Source organism: Phocoena phocoena, chromosome 1, assembly GCF_963924675.1.
Source record: "Phocoena phocoena chromosome 1, mPhoPho1.1, whole genome shotgun sequence".
In the NCBI taxonomy this organism is placed as follows: domain Eukaryota; kingdom Metazoa; phylum Chordata; class Mammalia; order Artiodactyla; family Phocoenidae; genus Phocoena; species Phocoena phocoena.
Window position 1 is genome coordinate 112,816,285 of NC_089219.1, and position 22,567 is coordinate 112,838,851.

At 53.4% G+C, this 22,567-nt stretch overlaps 2 protein-coding genes across 2 annotated transcripts; one reads left to right on the forward strand and one right to left on the reverse strand.

Moving 5' to 3' along the window:
- Positions 1 to 1,404: 1,404 nt before the first annotated feature.
- Positions 1,405 to 10,282, forward strand: HCN3 (hyperpolarization activated cyclic nucleotide gated potassium channel 3). The gene is made up of 8 exons (XM_065875344.1): positions 1,405 to 1,694; positions 4,689 to 5,118; positions 6,050 to 6,211; positions 6,626 to 6,844; positions 7,239 to 7,385; positions 7,807 to 8,047; positions 8,927 to 9,091; positions 9,576 to 10,282. The coding sequence occupies exons 1-8, from the start codon at positions 1,405 to 1,407 to the stop codon at positions 10,280 to 10,282; spliced, it is 2,361 nt and encodes a 786-aa protein (XP_065731416.1).
- A 2,066-nt stretch (positions 10,283 to 12,348) lies between these two features.
- On the reverse strand, positions 12,349 to 19,706 carry PKLR (pyruvate kinase L/R). Its single transcript, XM_065897782.1, has 11 exons — positions 19,607 to 19,706; positions 18,412 to 18,594; positions 16,129 to 16,220; positions 15,900 to 16,031; positions 15,564 to 15,750; positions 14,945 to 15,215; positions 14,672 to 14,822; positions 14,213 to 14,365; positions 13,952 to 14,118; positions 13,088 to 13,269; positions 12,349 to 12,455 (listed from the first exon to the last, which is right to left on the reverse strand). The coding sequence occupies exons 1-11, from the start codon at positions 19,704 to 19,706 to the stop codon at positions 12,349 to 12,351; spliced, it is 1,725 nt and encodes a 574-aa protein (XP_065753854.1).
- Positions 19,707 to 22,567: the final 2,861 nt, after the last annotated feature.

The following is a 22,567-nucleotide window of genomic DNA, read 5'->3' on the forward strand; positions in this document are numbered from 1 at the left end:
TCTGAACCAACTGTTGGAAAGTGAATTGGAGGAGAAGGATAGCAGGCAGAGAATATATTTGCAAAGGTCTGGAGACAAAGCAGAACAAAACATTTAAACAGAATTGGACTCCTGGCTTTCAAGAGAGGGACTATCACAATAAAGGTTGTTGAAACTAGGTCCAAATTTTGCAGGGCCTTGTATGTCATTCTAAGGAATTTAACTGTAATCCTATAGAAGATGGGGAAGTTTGAAGGACATTAAGCAAGTGATATAGCTACATTTGGATTTAGGAAGGTAACTCTGGCAGACTGGAAAAATAATTGGCCTGAGAGAATTCAGAGACCCGTTTAGAGGCGTCTGAAATAATCTAGGTGAAAAAATTCTGAGGGCTTTAAATAAGGCAGTGACAATAAGAAGTGGAGATGAGGGGAAGAATTTGAGATATTTAAGAACTTTCAGGTAACTCCCTGGTGATCCAGTGGTTAGGACTCTACACTTTCACTGCCGAAGGCCCAGGTTTCAATTCAATCCCTGGTCGGGGACCTAAGATCCCGCAAGCCGCGCAGCACAGCCAAAAAAACCCCCAAAATAGCCCTTTACATCACATAGCACTGTAATTTACCTGTCTCATCTGCGGGCATAGAGGAGCACTGGCTTTATGGATAGGACTTTGTGTTCATCTTTGTATCCTCAGCGTCCACTCAGTAACTGGCAGAATTGCTTTTGGTGAGGGCTGGCAGATGAGTTCGGAAATGAAATACGAGGGGGAGCAGTATGGAGGAGGTCAGAAGAAAGGAGTATGCCTAGGAGAGTGCTCAGAGAAAAAAAGTGAAACGCAGTAAGTCCATAAGCGAGAGTGGGTAAGAAGAATCTTAAAAGCTATTCCCCATCTCTTCCACTGGTTCCCAATTCTTCGCCCTCCCGAGCCTCACGAGCTACAACCAGCATCCGGTTTACCCGCCACTCGCAGGCGGCTCCGCCTCCCTGGCACTCAGGGGATAAAAGCCCTTCAACTCTAGACCATGCCCTCTCCGTGGCACTGGCTTCGTTTCCCTCCTTCTCTTCCTATACTTGGAGGACCGCCCCCATTGGCTAAGCCACGCCCGCCTGGGGGGGGTCCCTCGGGTTACAGGTTACATTGGTCCCGCCCCCTCCCGGGATGGCTCTCGGTCCGCCCCGCCTCCGCCCGCCCTGCCCAGCCTTCGCTCGGCTTTCGCCAGGGGGCGCATCGCAACCCGCCCGCCGCCCGCGGGAGAGTCTGTCGCACACACCCCCTCCTCTCCGCGCGCCGGCGGTTCCCAGCCGACTACGCCTCCGCTCCGAGTCAGCCGGGCTGCGCCCGCTCCGACTCCGGGAGGGGTCGGGGGTCCCGAATGGCCGCGGCAGGGTCTAGGAGGCCAAACGTGTAAGCTAACGGGCGTCATGGAGGCGGAGCAGAGGCCGACGACTAGGGCCAGCGATGGGGCGACCCCTGGGCTGGAGAGGGCGCCTCCTGCTGCCCCGGCGTCTACAACCACGGCCTCGGATCCGATCCCTGGGTCCAGGCCCGGGACCGGGCCCGAGCCCAAGAGGAGGCAGCTCGGGACGCTGCTCCAGCCCACGGTCAACAAGTTCTCCCTTCGCGTGTTCGGCAGCCACAAAGCAGTGGAAATCGAGCAGGAGCGGGTCAAGTCAGCGGGGGCCTGGATCATCCACCCCTACAGCGACTTCCGGTACTGGGGGGTCCGGCAGGGAGGGCGGGGGACACAGATCCCACCCTCACGGGCCGCGACAGGGGGGCCGGGCCTGCCCCACCCTCCACGGACACTTCATTTCCGGCTCAGGGGTCCCCTGTTGGGCCGACAGAGTCACTTCCCCCAACCTAGCCCGAGAATTCTTGGGTGAAGGATCACCAGCCGGAGGTCCTTGATGACTTTTCATGCTGGGGGCGCCGGAAGGGACAAGCGGACAACAGAGACCTGGATTTCCCATTTCAGGAACCCGGTACCCTACCTGCACCACAGGGAATACTGGAATTAGGGACTGCTCTCTCCTCCTGTCCTGCTTGCTGGGGATCTCGGGAATTTTGTCATGTTCCGAGGCTCTGGGTCAGCCTGAGGGAGAAACCAAGCCCCGCCATTTCCCACTGTCCCCATTCCCACCCCCAGCACCCGCCTAGTTCAGCAGGGCAGGCGACCAGAAAAAATAGGGACGCTGCGGAAGGGGAGGAGGGAGTGTCCAGACAGTAGTTCTGATCGCTGTCCCTGGTGCTGAAGGCGGCATTCGGCAGGGTAGGGCCTGGACGCAGAGCGATTTGAGACAGCAACACAGGGGCAAGGCCACCCCCCATATGACCACCGCCCAGTTGACTACCAGACCGAAGGAACGAAGAGTGGGGGTGGGGCCATTCCATAGTCCCCATCAGGCTGTACCTCTACATCAAGGTCGCTAGGGGAGGAGAGCAACCCTGTCCTTGGGGGAAATGAAGGACAGCTTCTGGATGTGGCAAGGATGCATGCAAAGCACCTAACCTGGGGAGCTAAATGAGCAGAAAGGATGAGGTGTGAATCAGGGGCCTGGAAACACAATTGGAGACCTAGACATCATCTTCATCCACAGACATACACACTCCCTAAATGTTCCTCTTTCTCTCATTTTTCCTTTCATTCCCCTCCTTTTTACTGCCTCATTCTCACCCTACCAGTGCACCTTTTCTAGTCTCCTGTGGATCTCCCTCCTCTCCCCCATTTCACCCTCAGATGTATCTCCAGAAGCCATGTATCCCCCTTATTATTGTGCTTCTTTTCTGTCCTCTCTCCTGCATCACACGCCAGGCTTGTGACTGCCTGTGAGTCAGGCTGTGAAGATGCTCTATGGCTAGGCAAACCCTCTTTCCCTCTCCTCTCCCAGCTTACAGTACAGGATTTCTCCAGTGGCCAGGAAAGAGAAGAAGAGGGGATCCAGGATTTGTTGTTGATTGAAATCACACAGTCTGAAGGGCTTCCTGGAGACCTGGACTTGGGGACCACCAAACTTCTTTCTGGGGCTGAAAGGGTTGATTTTTGCAGTCAGAGTCAGAAGGGACTGGGTCCTGGGTTGATACTGCATCTAGGTGTGTCCTGGAATTGAAACCACCATAGCTACTTGGGACCCTGAGATTGTCCAATGAACTTCTTTGAATGAAGGCTTCACCTCACTCCCTCCTGACCTCTTCTTTTCACAGCTTCCACCACAGCAGTATGGCTCTCCCCTGCCCATACCCTTGCCTGGGCTCAGCCAGAGTCCCATTGGGCACAGGGAGGTTAGGGGAGGAAAGGAGTGCAGAGCTTCAAGCCTTGCTGTCTCAGGATCTGTTATAGAGCTTCTCTGTATGTGCAGCACTGTCTGAGGTGCTGTGGAGGAGGGAGGGGCATACCTGAAAAGGTAGTTCAGTTGGGAGGCAGGACAGATCATCCCCACCCTGGGACACAGATGAGCAGATCCCAGCAGAGAAACAGGAACAATGGGCCCAACTGTGTTGGGGAGGAGAGATGGGGTGGGGAAAGCTGGGGAGGGCTAGGAAAGGCATGAAGTCCTAGACTAGGAATGGACAGAGAGCTAGAGATGGGAAAAGCAGCAACCTCTTCAGAAATCTGGGGATAAAGAGTGGGTGAGTCATAATCCAAATAGTGCTTGTACAGCACAGTCACATCCGTTGTCTCAGTGCGTATTTTTTCAACAAGCCTATGAGATCAGCACAGGGTATTTACCTTTTTTTAACTTAAAAAATATTTAATAATAAGAATATTTAATAATAGTGACATAGATCATATACATATAGTAAGGATATTACGTATATATTACTATATAAAGAATATATATATGCACATTAGGGGTATATTTAGTAGGGATATATATATAGTAGAGAGATATATAGTGAATATATAAGGTAGATATATATATAGTATAGTACATAGCAGGATATATATATATATATACACACACACACACACACATATATGAAAGAATAATTGTAAAGCAAACTCACATGTAACAACTATCTAGGTCAAGAGAGACTACATTGCTGATACCCCAGAAGGCTCCCTGCTGCTCTCACATTCCTTTCCCAAACCCACTATTCTAACTTTTGGTACTCATTTTCTTACTTTTCTTTATAGTTTTACCACTTTTCTGTGAATCCCTAAATGACGCAGTTTAGTTTGGCCTATTTTTGAATTTTGTATGTGTGGAATCATACAGTGTGTATCCTTTTGTTTCTCAACATTAAATTTGTGAGATTCCTTCGTACTGCGGAATGTAACTGCAGTTGGGTGATTTCACAGTTGTATAATATTCCAGGGTATGAGTGTATCATAGTGTATTTATCTATTGTGTTTATCTCATTTATCTACATTTTTCTAGTGATGGACATTTGGATTATTTCCAGATTTAATGCTGTTATCCCTGTATATATCTCCTGGAGCACGTTTTTCCCTTGAATGTGTGTATACCTAGGAATAGAATTGCTGGGTTGCAGGGGATGCAAATGTTTAACTTTACTAGATAATTCCAAACTATTTTTCCAAATGGTGGTCCCAATTTACACTCCCACTAGCTGTGAATGGTCATTCTGTTGTTCTGTATCCTTGCCCACTTTTGTCTGAGAGACAATCTACCCTTAGTCTAGTGGCTGACCATCATTGTGAAATATCACTGTGGTCTTACTTCCCATCCCATCCCTACCTTAGGTTTTACTGGGACCTGATCATGCTCCTGCTGATGGTGGGGAACCTCATTGTGCTACCTGTGGGCATCACCTTCTTCAAGGAGGAGAACTCCCCACCTTGGATCGTCTTCAACGTCCTCTCTGACACTTTCTTCCTGATGGATCTGGTGCTCAACTTCCGCACAGGCATCGTGGTAGAAGAGGGTGCTGAGATCCTGCTGGCACCGCGGGCCATCCGCACACGCTACCTGCGCACCTGGTTCCTGGTTGATCTTATCTCCTCTATTCCTGTGGATTACATTTTCCTGGTGGTGGAGCTGGAGCCACGACTGGACACCGAGGTCTACAAAACAGCTCGGGCCCTGCGCATCGTGCGTTTCACCAAGATCCTCAGCCTGCTGCGGCTGCTCCGCCTTTCCCGCCTCATCCGCTACATACACCAGTGGGAGGAGGTGGGGTGGGGAGGTGGGCAGGGGGCTTGCAGACTACTCCAGACAGCGATATGGGTGGGGCTCCTGGCGACTTTATGGGGTGGGGCAGATGGGTGGGGCTTCCAAGGGAGGGCTGTCTCCAAAGTTGATAGAGGAGAAGCAGGGACAGAATGAGTGTTCAGGGGATGGGTCCTCAAGGTGAGAAGGTGGTGGTGCAGGAGGGTGGAGCACAACTGCTGGACAAAGACTTGAGGGTTAGTTGGACTCTGGGAGGAAGGTGTAGGAGAGGAGTTACGAATTGCAGAGTGTGGGAGAGGCTTGAGTTTCAGCTTCAGGACAGCAGCAGAGTTTAGTGGTTCAGAGTGTGGGCTCTGCAATCTCATTGCTTGTGGTCAGATCCCAGTTTTACTGTTTACTGTATGAGACTTGGTTTCCCCTTCTATAAAATGAAAATGTTAAATATACTTACACATGATAAGGTTGTAAGGGTTAAAGGAGTTAATACCTGTAACGCACCTAGAACAGTGCCTGGCACATAGTAAGTTCTCAGTAAATTACCTATTATTATTTTTATTATTGGAGGGGAATAAAAATATATATGCCCCGGGGACATTACACTGTGAAATGCCCTCTCTTCTCTTTCCCAGGCTACACTTGGGCAGCTTGTGCAGCAGACCTTTTTGAGTCTCTGCTGTGACACTTGCTGTGTGACTTGGGGCACATGATTGGCATCGATTTTCCTTTTTATAAGATGAGAGTAGTAATACAACCTCCTTTGTATTAGCTATATACGCTGTAAAGCTCTATACGAGCGAATAATAGCCACAGTTTTAACATTCATGAGGGCCGGGGCTAGAGAGAAATTCAAAGAGAGTATTTGCAAGGCCGGGAATGGAGAAGTACTGGCAGAGAGGGGTTCCTGTCCACAGCAGCCCCTCCTCGGACTCCTCAGATCTTTCACATGACCTATGACCTGGCCAGTGCTGTGGTTCGCATCTTCAACCTCATCGGAATGATGCTGCTGCTATGTCACTGGGATGGCTGTCTGCAGTTCCTGGTCCCCATGCTGCAGGACTTCCCTCCCGACTGCTGGGTCTCCATCAACCATATGGTGGTGAGAACTCCCCACAGTTCAGCCCCTCCTGGGCCTTCCAAGGGCTCTTCTCCCTGAGCAGGAGGGATGAACAAAGGGGGCAGGAGGTGGGAGATGATGGAGAGATGGCCAAAAGAGAAGACAGGAGAGAGGAGGTGGGGAGGTGAGAGGAAAGTGGAAAGAGGCCCGGAAGAAGTGTCTGTGTGTTGGAGGGAGCAGGCAGGGAAGGAAACCTAGGCAGAAACTGCGGCCCCCATGCTGTAAAAGAGGCCCCTTCTGTCTCAGGCCCCCCAGAACCAAACCTAAGTTCCTCCCCTGGCAGGCAGGTCTAAAGTAGAAGGGGGCAGACAGAAGGACTGAAAGAGAAGAGGGGGCAGGAGGAGAATGAGGCTCTGAGGGGTCTATGCCCAGCTCTGCAATACACTCTGCCCCCAGAACTACTCGTGGGGCCGCCAGTATTCCCACGCCCTGTTCAAGGCCATGAGCCACATGCTCTGCATTGGCTACGGGCAGCAGGCACCTGTGGGCATGCCCGACGTCTGGCTCACCATGCTCAGCATGATCGTGGGTGCCACATGCTACGCCATGTTCATCGGCCACGCCACTGCCCTCATCCAGTCCCTGGACTCTTCTCGGCGTCAGTACCAGGAGAAGGTCAGCAGGGGCAGGAGAAGGCAGGGGAGGGGTGCTGGAGGCTGGGTAGCTCAACTTGGAGCCCACTCTGACGCATGCCCTTGTTGGATCTCTGTGTCCTGCCTTGCCCCATGTCCATTTGTGCCATGTGTGTACCTTTTCCTTGTTTGGACCGATGCACCTGTCCTTGGACCGCCCCCCCCCCCCCTCCGCCCATGTCTGGCTTTTCTTGTGATTGTGCTCTGTGTCCTCCCTGTATCCACCATTATCTATATACCCTTCTGCCTCCATGTTTCAACCCTCTGGGTTTGGCCCACGTCTGTGACCTTCCTTCACACACCGCTCCCCACACACTGTTCTGGCTCCACATCTGTCTCTGTGTTTTCTTGCTGCTGGCCATCGGCTGGCTCTCCAGTACAAGCAGGTGGAGCAGTATATGTCCTTCCACAAGCTGCCAGCTGACACACGGCAGCGCATCCATGAGTACTATGAGCACCGCTACCAGGGCAAGATGTTTGACGAGGAAAGCATCCTAGGAGAGCTGAGCGAACCACTTCGGGAGGTGGGACTGGGCGGGGCCCTGGAGGGAGGCTCTTCAAGGACCTGGGCTTCTGGGATGCCATCTGGGGTGGGGGCTATTGGTCAGCAGGTGCACCTACAGGGAGTGGGGCCTACAGAGGGCCCCATGGGAGGCCAGGCCTTTGGAGGACTTTTAGGGGCTAGGGTCTTTCTTGAAGCTCTTATAGGGGTGAAATATACTGGGGAGGGCTGCAGGGGTCTCTATTTGTGGGGGATGGTCCTGTGAAGGCTCATGGGAGAGCTCTGAAGGCAGGAGCTTAGAGATGGTCCCAGGCCCACTGAAGCATACCCGTCCTCTGGCAGATCGTGACCCCAGGGGTGGGGCTTCTAGAGACAGATGAGCTCGATGGGGGCACCTTGGGGCAGGGGGCACAGCCTGCCTGACAGGCCCCTCCCCTGCCCAGGAGATCATTAACTTCACCTGCCGGGGCCTTGTGGCCCACATGCCACTGTTCGCCCACGCCGACCCCAGCTTCGTCACGGCCGTGCTCACCAAGCTACGCTTTGAGGTCTTCCAGCCGGGGGACCTCGTGGTGCGTGAGGGCTCCGTGGGCAGGAAGATGTACTTCATCCAGCATGGGCTGCTCAGTGTGCTGGCACGTGGCGCCCGGGACACCCGCCTCACTGATGGATCATACTTTGGGGGTCAGCAGGCCTCAGGGAAGGTCGGGGGGTCTGGAGCAGAGGGCAACTGCTCCCCTGGATCAGGGTCCTCACCTGGCTATGCTACGGGATCATAGGGTTGCAGCTCCTCCCCAGGCCTATTCAGTCAGAATCTCTGGGTCTGGGGTCTGGAGTTGTGTATTTTTAAAAGCTTCTTAAGTGATTCCAATGTATAGCCAGGTTGAAAATTACTGGGCCAGTGGGCCTTTCAGAACCCTTAAGCAGTGAAATCCAAGGATCTCATGAGATTTCCATGAGGGAAAGATAGGAACAAAGCAGTGCTCTCCCAGGGGCTTGACCTCTGTGGCTCCCTTGTGGAATGCCTTGGTGGTATGAATCAGGGACCCAGCCTGTGGCAGTGGGGGCAGTTCTGCCAGCTGCTACCCAAAGTGATTTGAGGCTCATATATTCTCTCAGTCCCCAAATCACCCACCACCTTCCAACCTCCCCATTGTGTTACCCTTTGCCCTTTGGCACTGCTTTTCTCCTTCTGGGTTGCCCTTGGTGTTCCTTCAAAGGGGTGGGAGGGGAGGGCACACAGAGGGCATTGCCCCAGGCCTACCCCTTGGGCTAAAGCAGTGGAGGTGGGTTGGGAATTAAAGTGGAGTGGAATAACTAGGAGTCTGGGGGGCAGCAAGAGCTGCCTGGTTATCAGCTTTAATTTGGACAGACTGAGGACAGTAATTATGCAGGTCTGGAGAGCAACCATGCTTGGAGCATTTAGGGACCCTGGGTGGGTGGGTAATTGTCAGTTTCTCCCATCTGGGGAGGAGCCTGAGGAATCTGGGTCAGCTGCTGCAGGCCCAGTGAGAGGGAGTTCTGTGGACAGTGGTTTTGAAGGCCTCCTCCCAACTTCACCAGAAATCTGTCTGCTGACTCGGGGCCGACGCACAGCCAGTGTGCGTGCTGACACCTACTGCCGCCTCTACTCGCTCAGCGTGGACCATTTCAACGCCGTGCTCGAGGAGTTCCCCATGATGCGCCGGGCCTTCGAGACAGTGGCCATGGATCGGCTGCGCCGCATTGGTGAGGCCTTTCCACCCTGTCTGCTCTGGGTCCAGGCTGTGCCCTCACCCCTTGTCCATAGCAAGGAGTCCCCAGCGTCCCAGGGCCCAGGCTCCAGCACCTCAGCATCACACTCCAGCCCAACCTAGTCCCAGCAAATGCCCCAATAGGGCTTTCAACACTGGCTCACTGTCCTTACCACTCAGCATCTCCTACCCCTGGAGATATCACCCCAAGTTCCCATGCCTTGAATCCTCCTTCCCTGAGTACCAGTCCCTGACCCTCACCATCTGTGATACATACTCATCCCCTGACCCTCTTCCTCCAACCCCCATCTCCCAATCTCCATCCCCCAACTCCATCTCCATACTCTTGACCCCTATCCCCTACCTTCACCCCACCACCATCCCTTGACTCCATCTTGTTACCCTCATACTTTTGATATCCAACCTTCATCTGGGATTCCTTTCCTATCCTTAACTCCTTCCCCCGGGACAATTTCTAGGCAAGAAGAATTCCATACTGCAGCGGAAGCGCTCTGAGCCAAGTCCAGGCAGCAGTGGGGGCATCATGGAGCAGCACTTGGTGCAACACGACAGGGATATGGCTCGGGGTGTTCGGGGCCTGGCCCCAGGCACAGGAGCTCGGCTCAGCGGAAAGCCGGTGCTGTGGGAGCCACTAGTGCACGCACCCCTGCAAGCAGCCGCCGTGACCTCCAATGTGGCCATTGCCCTGACGCACCAGCGGGGCCCTCTCCCCCTCTCCCCCGACTCTCCAGTCACCCTCCTTGCTCGCTCTGCTCGAAGATCAGCAGGAGCGGGCTCCCCAGCCTCCCCACTTGTCCCTGTCCGAGCCGGCCCTCTGCTGGCCCGGGGACCCTGGGCATCCACTTCCCGCCTGCCGGCCCCACCTGCCCGAACCCTCCATGCCAGCCTATCCCGGGCTGGGCGCTCCCAGGTGTCACTGCTGGGGCCTCCCCCAGGAGGAGGTGGACGGCGACTAGGACCTCGGGGACGCCCACTCTCAGCCTCCCAGCCCTCTCTGCCTCAGCGGGCAGCAGGTGATGGCTCTCCTGGGTGTAAGGGCTCAGGAGGTGAACGCCTGCCCCCCTCAGGGCTCCTGGCTAAGCCTCCAGGGACAGCCCAGCCCCCCAGGCCATCAGTGCCTGAGCCAGCCACTCCCCGGGGCCCCCAACTCTCTTCCAACATGTGAAACCTTTGGGTAAGCTCTCGGGTGCCGTAGCATGTGCCAGAGGGCAGACGCCTCTTGGGGACACCAAGGGGACCTGAAACACTGCCCTATGGGAGTATCTCCGCTTAGTACCAAGAAGATGGTCTCTGTTCTCAGCTCAGGCGCCTTGCAACCTGACATCCTCCTAATCCATTCACCCATTCATCAAAGATACTTAGCGCCTACCATGTTCAAGGCACTGTACCAGACGCTGTATGTCTCCACTGCCAAGTAGAAGTGACTCCAAGCCCTCTGATGAGGGTATTCCCCTAGCCGTGGTCCTGCCAGGTGCAGGCCTGGGTCCATGATCCCATCCTACTAAGCACAGGTACTTGCCACCACCATCACTGCCAAGTAACTAGATGTCTCTGTTTTCCTGCCCATGACCTTGCAGGTTCTGCCTGGCACGGTTATCTTCCTGTCCGCTAGCACAGCTGGGCACTGCCAATTACCTGTCCCCCCGCTGCTGTCAACAAATGTCTTGGGTCCCTGGTGTGGGCATCCAGCTTTACTGCCATGCGTGGACCCTCCCTGTCTATACCCCCTGAGTGGGAACACACATCTCCTGACAAGTTCCTTGCACTCTCTGTCTCTGTGATAGAACTGCCTTTTTGTAAACTGGGAGCCACCTCCTCCCTATGCCCCTGTCCCGGTGACGACCCCCTTGAAGCTAAGGGATTGTTGACGCCCCCTTATTTAGTGTGCCAGCGTAGATTCCCCACAGATTGGGGGCAAGTGAATCCTTAGATGGAATTTTTTCTTTCCTTGCTCCCTTCCTTATTTATTTACTCTTATTTATTCAATCATTTAATAATTGTATTTATTCACTCATTTGCTAATTTTATTTATTATCAATTCATTTTATTTACCCATTCATTTATTCATCTCTCCCATCCCCTCCTGGTAGGGAGACAGGAATGGGCAGAGCCCCTCCATGCCAGCTCTTGTGGTCCTTGCCCAACTCCCATCAGTGGCAATACTTGAGCCCTCTCCCTAACTAGGTAGGAGCAGGAAGGCCACCTGAGAGGGAGAGGAGGACTGGTCTTATTTTTAGGTTTTTTTTCCTTTCTACTGAGTTTGCTACTGGTGCAGGAGTAAGGGGAGGGCCCGAGGTATCCAAGCCTGGGGAAGGGCAGGCTAGCCAGTACCTCTGCCTTCTCAGGGACAAGAGAAACCCCCTATCCCACCCCTCTGTCCCCACAACTACTCTACAGCATCAAAGAATGAGGGGCCAGGACCCTAAATCTCCTTTTCTCCTGGGTGGGCAGTTCTGGGGTTCTGGGTGTGTGGGAGAGGTTTTATATTGCTTCCAAACACCTGGGTTTAAAAAGAAAATAGAGACACTTGTTTTGGCTCCTGGCTTGTGTGTGGGAACAAAGTGGGCATTCTGGGGTACAGGAGGAGGTAGCAGGACACCTGACCCAGCAAGCCATGAGGTGGGTATGAGAGCAGCCAGGGAGCGGCCTGCAAGCCTAGAGGTGGTAGAGACAGTGACAGGATGAGCCTGCCTGGCTCTCGGGGCTCCCCGCCTTCCATCTACCCTAGCTTCCCCAAAAGGGTGGTGCTTTGATATCACTGACAGTGACAAGAAAGAGGTGGCACTCTTCTCGGGGGATGCCCAGATTATCGTGAGGGCCACGTAAGGACATCAAACTGCATGGATGTGAAATAATTTTTAAATAGAGATTTTGTGGAGACTGTGGACATGATTGTCCTGTTCCCCTCACCTCTGCCCCCAGGTACAGGAAGACTAGGGGAATAGAATTAATCAGTTAAACTGGATTAAAGGCTCAGAGTATTTTAGGGACCAGTTAAGAGTATCAGATGCAGGGAATGTACCATTGGTGCTGTTGGATGGCCAGGGCTTAATTGGATACAGACTTTCAAGGCCTGTGCGAAATGGAGAGGGGGAGGGGGCACCCTGGATGGCAGATGTGGCCTAGGGTAGGGAGGATTGGGAGTAGAGAAGACTTAGAGGTGGGGCAGTAGGAGGGAGCAGAAAGGAGGGACGGGTCCAGAGCTGGCTCGGTCAGAGGAGGAGGGGCACCTCAGGTTACGCTCAGCACCCGCATAATGTTGGTATAGCCGGAGCCCGGTCGCCAGCCTGTCACCACAATCACCAGGTCCCCAAAACGGAGGAAGCCATGGAGCTTTCCTGGGAGGAGGAAGGGGAGAAGATGCTAATCAGCCATTGAGGAACCCAGGCCAGCCCTGTAATGAGAACGAGCTACCATCCTTCGCCTCTTCAAGCCCACTAGGTAGGTAATGAGGGGCCTGAGGCAAACTGTACAGTGTGTCCCACAGGTGGCACCGCAGGGATGTGACCACTGTAGTATATCAGAGCTGCACATATGCCCGTGGGGTGGCATGTTGCTAAGTAGCAAGTCTGTCTACCTGTATTGCTATGCTGATAGGAAGAGGTGGGGTATGAGCATAGCCAATTGTCAATTAGATTTTAGTTGCAGCTGCAGGGGACTGGGTTCCCCTTTCTCTTTTCACCTCTTGCTCCTTGGGTCAGGCCTGGCTCTAGCCATCTGGTGCAGGCAGCAGCTGAGCCGACTTCTTAGGGACGGCCCTGACCCCTGACCTCTCTCCCTCTGCCCTCCTCCCTCAGCACATTCCCCCCACCCCTGGAAGCCCAAATATCTCAGTCTTAGTGAATCTCACAGAGAAAATCTGGGACCAGAGGAGAGAGGCAAGGCCCTTTTGGGTGGGCGTGGGGCGTGGGTTTGGAGGACTCATGATACAAGTCCAGGGGTGGATGGGGAAGGAGTTTAGGTGGCTCACCACTTTCAATGCCAAATTGGACTCGGCGATCCACATCGTCTGCCCAGATGGCCTCTGGAGGTTCACGGTAGAGCACAGGGAAGACTCCTCGGCACAGGTGGGCCTGGCGGGCAGCCTGGGCAGAGCGGGTGACAGCAATGACTGCTGCCCGAGGTCGGTACCGAGACAGAAGCTGGGCTGAGCTGAAGGAGGCAGACAAGGTCAGCCCAGAAGAGTGAAAGAGTGTTGGGTTCTGGTTCCAGGTGCCAGCAATAAGCTGTGTAACCCTAGGTAAGTCATCATATTTTTCTGGGCCTTAGTTTTCTCACCTGTAAAGTGGGTATAAGAATACCCGCCTTTCTTACCACACAAGGAGGATATGAGATGATTTTTAAAAATATCAAATGAGATAAGGAGAAACTGCTTTGAAAAACAGAAAACCCTTCTGGGAATGCACCTTTATATAGTACTTAACTTACAAATGTCTCTTGTTAATCCTCACAACCCCATGAACAAAACAGGCTTACAGAGCCTGGGTGACTTACCCAAGGTATCACAGGCAAAGACTTGAACTCAGACCTTCTGGGCCCTTCTGCAACACCCCAGCATTATAAGGCTTTGTGGGCTAAATGCAGAGGACCTGCCTCTGAGCCCTAGGAGCCTAAATGGCCTGCAAGCCAATGCATCCAGTGATGCCACCTTACCCTTCCAAACCCCTGGGGTTCGCAGGTACAATTCCTGGTGTGCTTCAGGATCTGCCTCTCTAGGCCTCCAGCTCCCATAGCTGCCTCTCCTCTGATGATGAGACAAAACCCAAGCCTGGGGCCCATCCCAGCCTGCCCTTGGCCCAAAGCCCTGTCTTGGCGTTCCCAGTGTCCCCCTCACCGGCCAGTTGTGGTCAGCACGATGATGGCAGCAGCACAGCACTTGAAGGCAGCCTCCACAGCGCCAATAGCGGTGACCTCGGTGGGATCCCGGCTCAGTGGTGCCGCCCGGCGCAGCTCCTCAAAGAGCTGCCGGTGGTACACGGCAGCCTCTGCCTCCCGGGCAATCTGTGGGCACCAGGGGGTCAGGCTGGGCAAGGCTATTGGGACCTGGAAGGGATGTGGTTTTCCAGCCCGTTTGCCTTGCATTCTGAGCTCCTACCGCATGCTGCATCTTTACAGCCTCCACAGGAAAGTTGCCTTTGGCAGTCTCCCCCGACAGCATGATGCAGTCTGCCCCATCCAGCACGGCGTTGGCCACATCACTCGTCTCTGCCCGGGTTGGCCGGGGCTTAGTGATCATGCTTTCCAGCATCTGGGGGACATCTGGATGTCAGAGCTGTAGGAGTCATACTCTGACTGGGGACCCTGCCCTGAAGTACTTCTCGGACTCCCACACTCTCTGAGGGCCCCTAAAGCCAGTGTCACACTCACAGACTATGTGATCCTGGCTATTCTGTTTCCTCATCTGAAAATGGGGGTCCCAGTATCTCTTCCTAGCTTCGTTGTTTGAGGGTCAAACACTGGACAGCAAAACGTGCTAGAGACCTAAGGTGTGGGTATTCACCTTCAGGTGTCCCCAGACCCACAGAGGGCCCTGCCCCCAGGGCTCATTCCAGACCTGTGTAGCACAGACAACGGGCTTTCCCGCCAAGTTGCAACGGCCAATCATCATCTTCTGAGCCAGGAAAACCTTCTCGGCTGGGATCTCAATGCCCAGGTCACCCCGTGCCACCATAATGCCGTCGCTCACCTCCAGGATTTCATCAAACCTGGGCGGTTGGGGGAGTCAGGGCTGGGGAAGAGCCAGGAGATGCCAGGGAGAGGCAGGCAGGAGAAGGGGAGGGGCGATGGGGATGGATAGGGCCTGATGGGAACAAAGACCAAGGCTCACTTCTTCACGCCTTCGTGGTTCTCGATTTTGCTAATGATCTTGATGCCCTGTCCTTCCGGCCCCAGAGCAGCCCGGACAGCAGCAACGTCGCTGGCTCTCCGCACAAAGGAGGCAAAGACGATGTCCACGCCATGCTCCACGCCGAAGCGCAGGTCCTGGACATCTTGCTCGGACAGTCCGGGCAGGTCCACCTGGGCCCCTGGCAAGTTCACGCCCTTCCGGCTGCCCAGGACACCGCCGTTCTCCACGTGGGTCTCCAGCCCCTCTGGACCTACAGGCATGGAAAGAGTCAGCTAAGGTCAGGGGTGAGGCCGGGGGCTTAGTCAGGGCAGCGGGAACACGAGGATTGGACCCCCAAGAGAGCGGAACCATGTCGTATTCATCTCTTGGTCCTTGGCCTGGGCTCTGCACCGAATAGGCACAGGGCGGACTTCTGTGGAAGAAACTACTAACCCGCCAGTCCAGCCGCAACCCAGGGTGAGCCCAGGAGTCTGGATGCCGAGGGTTCGCAGGACGGGTGGCCAGGGGAAGGTGTAGTGGGTGTGAAGGGCGAATGCGGGAGCCAAAAGGAAGAGAGTGCGCGCATTGCGTAGGGCCAGGGCGGGAGGCGCGTCCGCACCGATTTTCGTGACCTCTAGGGAGATGAGCCCGTCGTCAATGTAGATGCGGCCCCCCACCGGCACGACCTGGACAATATTGGCGTAGTCCACCCACACGGTGTTCGCGTCCCCCCGCGTCCGGAACGCAGGGTCCACAGTCACTAGCACCTGGGAGCCCTTCACTAGCTCCACTTCCGACTCAGGGCCCTAGGGGCGGAGCCAGAGGAGGACTGAGTTCTGCCTGCCTCGGTGGGGGCCGGCCCCTCCCCATGCTCCGCCCTACGGGCAACTGCCTCCGCACCGCACGGCCCCCTTCCCGGTCCCCAAGACAGGGCGGGTCGCAGGTCGCGTCTCACCCCCTGCAGGATCCCAGTGCGTATCTCCGGTCCCTTGGTGTCCAGAGCGATGGCCACGGGTCGGTAGCTGAGCGGGGAAGTCGCAATGCTCTCCACCGCCTCCCGGACGTTGGCGATGGATTCAGCATGGTACTGGGGATGGGAACAGAGGGAGGATTTCAGGGGAAGGTGGCCGGGACCCTGGGGCATCCTCTAGCCCCGCCCGCCTCCCCGCGGCCCCGCCCTGAACCTCATGGGAGCCGTGGGAGAAGTTGAGTCTCGCAATGTTCATCCCGGCCCTGATCATCTCCTTGAGGCGCTCCACGGAGCGAGATGCCGGCCCTGGAACCAGAGATCCCACTCAGACAACTTTCTCCCCAAACCTGAGAGACAGGTGAACCCATCACCACCCTCAGAGCTGCCCCAGGCCACAGAAGTACTGTTACCTGACCTTTGTTCCCTGACGCCACCCCTGCTCGCAGGTCAGAAACTCCCTTCCCCTCTCCAGCTAACACAAGCCTCCTTGCACTGTGAGGCCCTAGAAAGGTGGGCTCAGCCAGGCCTGAAGTAACTGTTGGCAGTGATGTTAAGTGTTGCGGTGTGGGGGTAACCCCAGCGTAGGAGAAGGGGGTGGGTGCCACGTGAGGGCATTTGGGGTACCAGGCTTTAGAGCTGAGAGGCTCATATTGGACTGAGGAGAGTCGAGTTCTATCCCATCCCTGCTCTGCTGATAGGATGGCTGTGTAATTGAGACCCAGTTGACCAACCTCTCCAGTCCCTCCCTAAAGCCAGTTCTTCCACTTGTGCCCTGGGTCTCCTTCTCACCTGCTCAAAAACAGATTCAGCCATTCCCCAGTCCTCTGTGTCATCAGTTTTCCTTTTTTGTTAGGTCATTCCCATCAACATGTAAACCTGCTGTTGTTTTTCATCCAAAAAAAAAAAAAAAAACTCCTAACCCCAGTTCCCCCTCTAGCTACAGCCCTATTCCTTTGCTCACCTTCGCAGCAAAATTCACTGCAAGAGTTATCTCTGTACTTGCTGCCTCCAATTCCCCTCCCCCTATTCTCCTTGTACCCACTGTCCACTACATCTGTTCTTGTCAAGTTCACCAAAAACCTCTGTGTTGCTGCTAAATCTAATGGTCAGTTCTCAGTCCTCATCTTAGCTGGTCCATCAGCAGCATTTGACACACATCCTTGATGTCCCTTCTTCTCTTGGCCTCCAGGACACCACCCTCTCTTGGTTTACTCCTACCTCACTGGCTGCTCCTTCTCAGCCTCTCTTGCTCTTTACCCCCATTAACATTAGATGCTCCTTTTACCTTCACTTCCTTGGTGGTCTCAACTAGTCTCATGGCTTTAAATACCATCAATATGCCGACAGCTCCCAAATTTATGTCTCCAGTTCAGACCCCTTTCCCGAACCCAGAGTTGTGTATCTGATTGCCTACTCTGTACCACACTTGCATGTCTAATATGCTTCTCAAACTCAACATGCCTCAAACTGAACTGATCTCCTCCCCCCTAAACCTTTCTACCACAGCCTTTCCTGCTCAGTTGATAATGCAGTCTTCTAGTCCCTCACGTCAAGAACCTGGGAGTAATCTTTGACTCCTTTTTCACCCTCACCCCCACCCCCACCCCATATCCAATCCATCATATTCTGTTGGCTCTACCTTCAAAATACATTCAGAATCTGATCACTTCTCACCAGCTCCTCTGCCACCACCTGTTCTAAACCAGAAATACTGTAGCAGCAGCTTCTGCCCTCGCCCCCGCCCCCAATCTACTTTCAAATATTGCAGCCAGGGTGGTTCTGTTAAGACATAAGTAAGGGCATGCCATTCCCCTGCTCAAAACTCTGCAGTAGTTTCCCATCATACTTGGAGGAAAACTCAACTCAGATTCTGAAAATGGCCTGCAAAGCCCTACATGACCTTCCCTTTCCCCCAACCTCTTCATTTCTGTTACTGTTCCCCTTGATGGTTTCCAGCCTCCTTGACTTAGGGCCTTGGCGTTGACTCTTCCCTTTGCCTAGAAATCTCTTCCCCCAGACATCTGCATGGCTCATTTTCTCATCTCCCTCAAGTCTTTGCTCAGGTCTAATTTTCTCAGCAATGGCTACCCTGACTCTCTATTAGGACTGCAACCTCCCTCCTGCCCGTGCATCCTGATGCCCCTTACCATCCTTGATTTTTCTTTTCTTTTTTTTGTTTTCCACAGTACTTATCAGTTTCTAACATACTAAAGAATTCCCTTATTTTTAAAAATAATTTATTATGTTTATTAATTATTGTCCCACCCAGCTAGATTGTCAGCTCTCCAAGGGTAGGGATCTTTGTCTGTTTATTTCGTTTCACTGATCTACTCCCAGGACCCGGAAGCTTGTCTATCAAGCGCTCAACAAATATTTGTTGAATGAATGACCTCAGTCAAACAGGGAGAAGTCTCAAAGGACACAAAAGATGAGGCAGCACCTTGAGAAACACCCAAGAGGCCCTGTGATGCTGCAGGAGCAGATAGAGGGCGCTTACCAATGGTGGCAATGATGCTGGTACTACGAGCGGCCACAGGCTCGGAGTCGATGTCCAGCAAGCAGAGGTGTTCCAGGAAGGTGTCTGCCATAGCAGCTGGCAGCTGCTGCTGCTGGAAGAAGGAAGTGCCCAGCTCCTGGGTCAGCTGGGCCACGCTAGCCCGCCGCAGGTACCCCGCTGGTCCTGCAGTAGAAGGGGGGCTGCGTGGGCACCTGCTTCTCCTCCCCATCCTTTCATCTCAGCACAGTCTCTATTCCTGCCCTCAGTTCTCCAGTTTTTGTTGAGTCTTCTTATGAGCTGGGCATTATGCATACATTATCTTGTTTAGTCTCAAGGGTGCTCGGAAGCAGGTTCTGTTAAATGCTCTGTAATTATCCCCATTTTATAGGTAAGGAAACAGAGGCCGAGCAAGTTTCAATAAATTGCCCAAGGTCGTACAGTTCTAACTAACAGAGATGGGATTCGCATCCAGGTCTGACTAACTCCAGGCTCAAGTTCTTGATCACCCAGCTATTTGATCCCTCACAACCCCCAACTTCTTGCCCTTTAGCTGCTGACTTCCCTCAGCCTCAGCAACCCCTTGATATCTACTTCACAGTGGCCCCTCATTTCCAGGCCGAGAATCACCCAGTTCCCTCTCCTAAGGTCCCTGTATTCTTCCTTCCAACGCCGGGCAAGTGGCTGGCCTCCCACCCCCTCCTCTGAGTTTCCTCAGCCCCTTAAGTGCTACTCCAGGTCCTGAGGTCCCAGTAGCTTGACCTAGCCCAACCCAGAGGAAGAGGAGCCCCACTGCCAGCCGCACCCTCCATGCCACTGCACACCTGTCTATCTCTGGGGGTCTGATCCACGCTGTCAGGCTGTCAGAGGCATGAGGCCCAGCTGGGCTGGGAATCAGTTCTGTATCCTGGTTAAAGTGTCACCAGTGTCTCCCTTGTCACTGGAAGCCCTGTGCACCAGGGGCCAGAGTCCAGGAACCACGAGAATACCCCGTGGCTCCCATGCTGCGAGAAGCTGGGAGAAGAAGCCCAGACCAGGGTCCATAAATTAACACAGGGGAGACTCCGATGAACACAGATCCTCCCCAAATACCTCGTAGCCAGCAGCAGATATGGATCATTTGTACATCCCCACCCCACTCCTGATTTCTACCCTCGTTTTCCCCTTCTCTTCAATGGCATCTGCGGCCCCTTCTTACCTCCTGGAGCCCCAATCAGGATGGACTTTGCTAAATCCCTTTGGGACTTAGAGATCCATGACCAAAGCCACATGGGTCGCATGTTGTCCTGCACTGACATGCTTCCAAAATGTGGAGGTGGGGCTGCCCGGACTGTGGAGAGAGAGGGGGAGAGGATAACAAAACTGCTGGTCTTATCAAAGGGCACCAGAGAAAAGAAAAGGGGCACACCCAATAGGCCACCCCTGTCCCCACACAGAGTCCCTCCCCCAGACCTGCTGGCTGTCTGCCCCTGTATTCTGGCATCCCCCCTCTCTCATCCATTTTTCCTGATAAATTTTCAATCCATTCACACTGTCCGGTCATCAACCTGAAGAGAGATTTTTTTTTTTTTTTTGCCAGTGATATGGTCCCTTTTTTTGTACTTTACTGAAGTTAGTCCGAGATGAATCTAGGAAGCAGGGGATCTAGGGTAGGGACTGGAGACTGAAGAAAGGGGATGGGGAGCATTTTGATCATGTAGTGGGATTCTCTGGAAGGGCTCTGATAGCATCACTGTCATTATCACGTTGGCTACCATTTGCTCATTGACCATCTGCAATATTTATTGAGCACCTACTCTGTGCCAGGTCCTGAAGATACAGTGCTGAGCAAAACAGACAGAACTTGTACCCTTCTATGGAATTTATAGTCTGGGAGACAGACTATAAACAAGTGTCAAACAAATAAATATATAACTACATGCTTTGTAAGTTCTATGAAGGAATGAATCAGGTTGCTGGGACAAAGAAGCCAATGAGGAGAAGGGGGGGGATGTATTGTTTTAAAGCTATTTATTTATTTGCCTGCGCAGGGTCTTAGTTGGCGCACGCAGGATCTTTGTTGCAGGGTGAGGGACCTTTGTTGCGGCATGCGGGATCTAGTTCCCTGACCAGGGATCAAACCCCGGCCCCCTGCATTGGGAGTGCAGAGTCTTAACCACTGGACCACCGGCGAAGTCCCGACAGGGGGATGTATTCTATTTTATTTATTTATTTTTGGCTGCATTGGGTCTTCGTTGTGTGTGGGCTTTCTCTAGTTGCAGTGAGCGGGGTCTACTCTTCGTTGCGGCATGTGGACTTCTCACTGCGGTGGCTTCTCTTTGTTGCAGAGCACAGGCTCTAGGCATGCGGGCTTCAGTAGCTGTGGCTCGCGGGTCCTAGAGTGCAGGCTCAGTAGTTGTGGGCCATGGGCTTAGTTGCTCCACGGCATGTGGGATCTTCCTGGACCAGGGCTCGAACCCGTGTACCCTGCGTTGGCAGGTGGATTCTTAACCACTGTGCCACCAGGGAAGTCCCGGGGGATGTATTTTAGATGAGGTGATTGGGGAAGGCCTCTTTGAAGTGATCGTATTTAAGCTGAGATTTGAAGGAGGAGAAGGAACCAGTGGGGACAATTTGGAGCAAAGAGTTTTCTGAGGGGTTAGAAATAATATATGCCAAGGCTCCAAGGAAGGAAAAAGCCTGGTGCTAGAAAGAGGGCAAGCTGCAGTGAGGCCATGAGCCTGGGGTAGAGGGGTGTGGTCCCTGGTGAAACTGGGGACCGAAGCAGGGCCTTGGAGGGCAGCGGGCTCACCCAGGGAAGTGACACCCAAGTGATGCTTTAGAACACTTTAGCTGGGTGGGGGAGACCAGACAGTAGGTGTAGCAAGACCAGTGAGGGCTTTTAGGAGGACTAGCATAGTGGCAGTAGAAATGGGGAGAGGGAGACAGATTTGAGATGTATTTTGGAGAAAAGCAGACAGGATGGAATGATGGAGAGATGTGGAGAGAGGGAGAGGGAGGCTTTCATCCCTAAAGGATGGCACTGCGGTGTCTGGCTTGAGCATTGCACAGATAGTCGTGCCACTCACTAAGACTAGGGAAGAAAGAGGTTGGCAGGGGAAAACATTCAAAGTTTCTGTTTTAGACAGGTTTAAGTTTGACATGTCAGTTCATCATTAAAATCAACACGCAGACAGTTGGATATGTTCACTGAGCACTCAGCATATGCTGGAACAGCATTCAAGGCCTCATACACATCCTCGCCTTTTATCATCATGACGATCTAGAAGGAAGGTTGGACTAATAGCCTGTTTCATTTTTTTTTTTTAATTAAAAAATTTTTTTTGGCCACGATGCGCAGCTTGTGGAATCTTAGTTCCCCGGCCAGGGATTGAACCCCGGGCCCTCGGCAGTGAGAGCGCAGAGTCCTGACCACTGGACTGCCAGGGAAGTCCCCTAATAGCCTGTTTTACAGGTGAGGGAACAGAAGCTAGCAGGGTGCATTGAGCATCTTCTGTTGCCACTCCAGATCCTTTCTCCACCCTTTCCACTCTGCTCTGTGGCCAGGAGGCTGAAGGCCTTGCCCCATGGCTTCTGTAGGGCTTGGCTGTGGAGAGTGGCACTAATAGGAGATGAGATGGAGGAGAGTAAGCCTGGGCGTTTACCTGCCCCTCCCCTCTGTGAGGTTGCTGTAGGGCCTGCCAAGGGGCCCTCTCTCTCTGGATTCTAGGAAACATGCTCCCTCCAGCTCCTGGGCCCCTGAGGGTGGTAACTAAGCCACTGCTACTAGCTCTAGGGTAATGCACTATCCCTTGTGTGGTTTACCAACACCCTGCCCATACCTTTGCACATAATCCTCTTATGAAACACTCCTCAAATTATCTAATTTGAGAAAGACTTTGGTCTGATACACTTGTCTGGAGCTAAAGATCTTGGCAGTGGTGGAGCTGGGATTCAGGCCCAGACAGTGTGGTTCTAGAGTCTGAGTTGTAACCACTGAGCTCCATTCCTTCCCTCTCAGGACTGTTTCAGTGGAAGAAAAGGGGAGAAGCCTCAAACCCTGGTTGGAAAAGAAAGAAAATAGATAGTAGGAAGGACTTCCTGAGGGGATAGGAGCTTGGGGTCCTAGGCTCTATGTATAGAAGACAGAACAAATAAAGATGGACAAAAGTTGTTACCA

What these genes read in the sequence shown, in the direction of transcription:
- HCN3 (XM_065875344.1), top strand. Translation starts at nt 1,405, where the DNA reads ATGGAGGCGGAGCAGAGGCCGACGACTAGGGCCAGCGATGGGGCGACC. An exon ending in CACCCCTACAGCGACTTCCG is followed by an intron (nt 1,695 to 4,688) that starts GTACTGGGGGGT and finishes TCCCTACCTTAG; the next exon opens with GTTTTACTGGGACCTGATCA. An exon ending in TCTCCATCAACCATATGGTG is followed by an intron (nt 6,212 to 6,625) that starts GTGAGAACTCCC and finishes CTCTGCCCCCAG; the next exon opens with AACTACTCGTGGGGCCGCCA.
- PKLR (XM_065897782.1), bottom strand. Translation starts at nt 19,706, where the DNA reads ATGTCAGTGCAGGACAACATGCGACCCATGTGGCTTTGGTCATGGATC. An exon ending in CCTAGAGGTCACGAAAATCG is followed by an intron (nt 15,216 to 15,563) that starts GTGCGGACGCGC and finishes CCATGCCTGTAG; the next exon opens with GTCCAGAGGGGCTGGAGACC. An exon ending in CTGTAAAGATGCAGCATGCG is followed by an intron (nt 14,119 to 14,212) that starts GTAGGAGCTCAG and finishes TGGTGCCCACAG; the next exon opens with ATTGCCCGGGAGGCAGAGGC.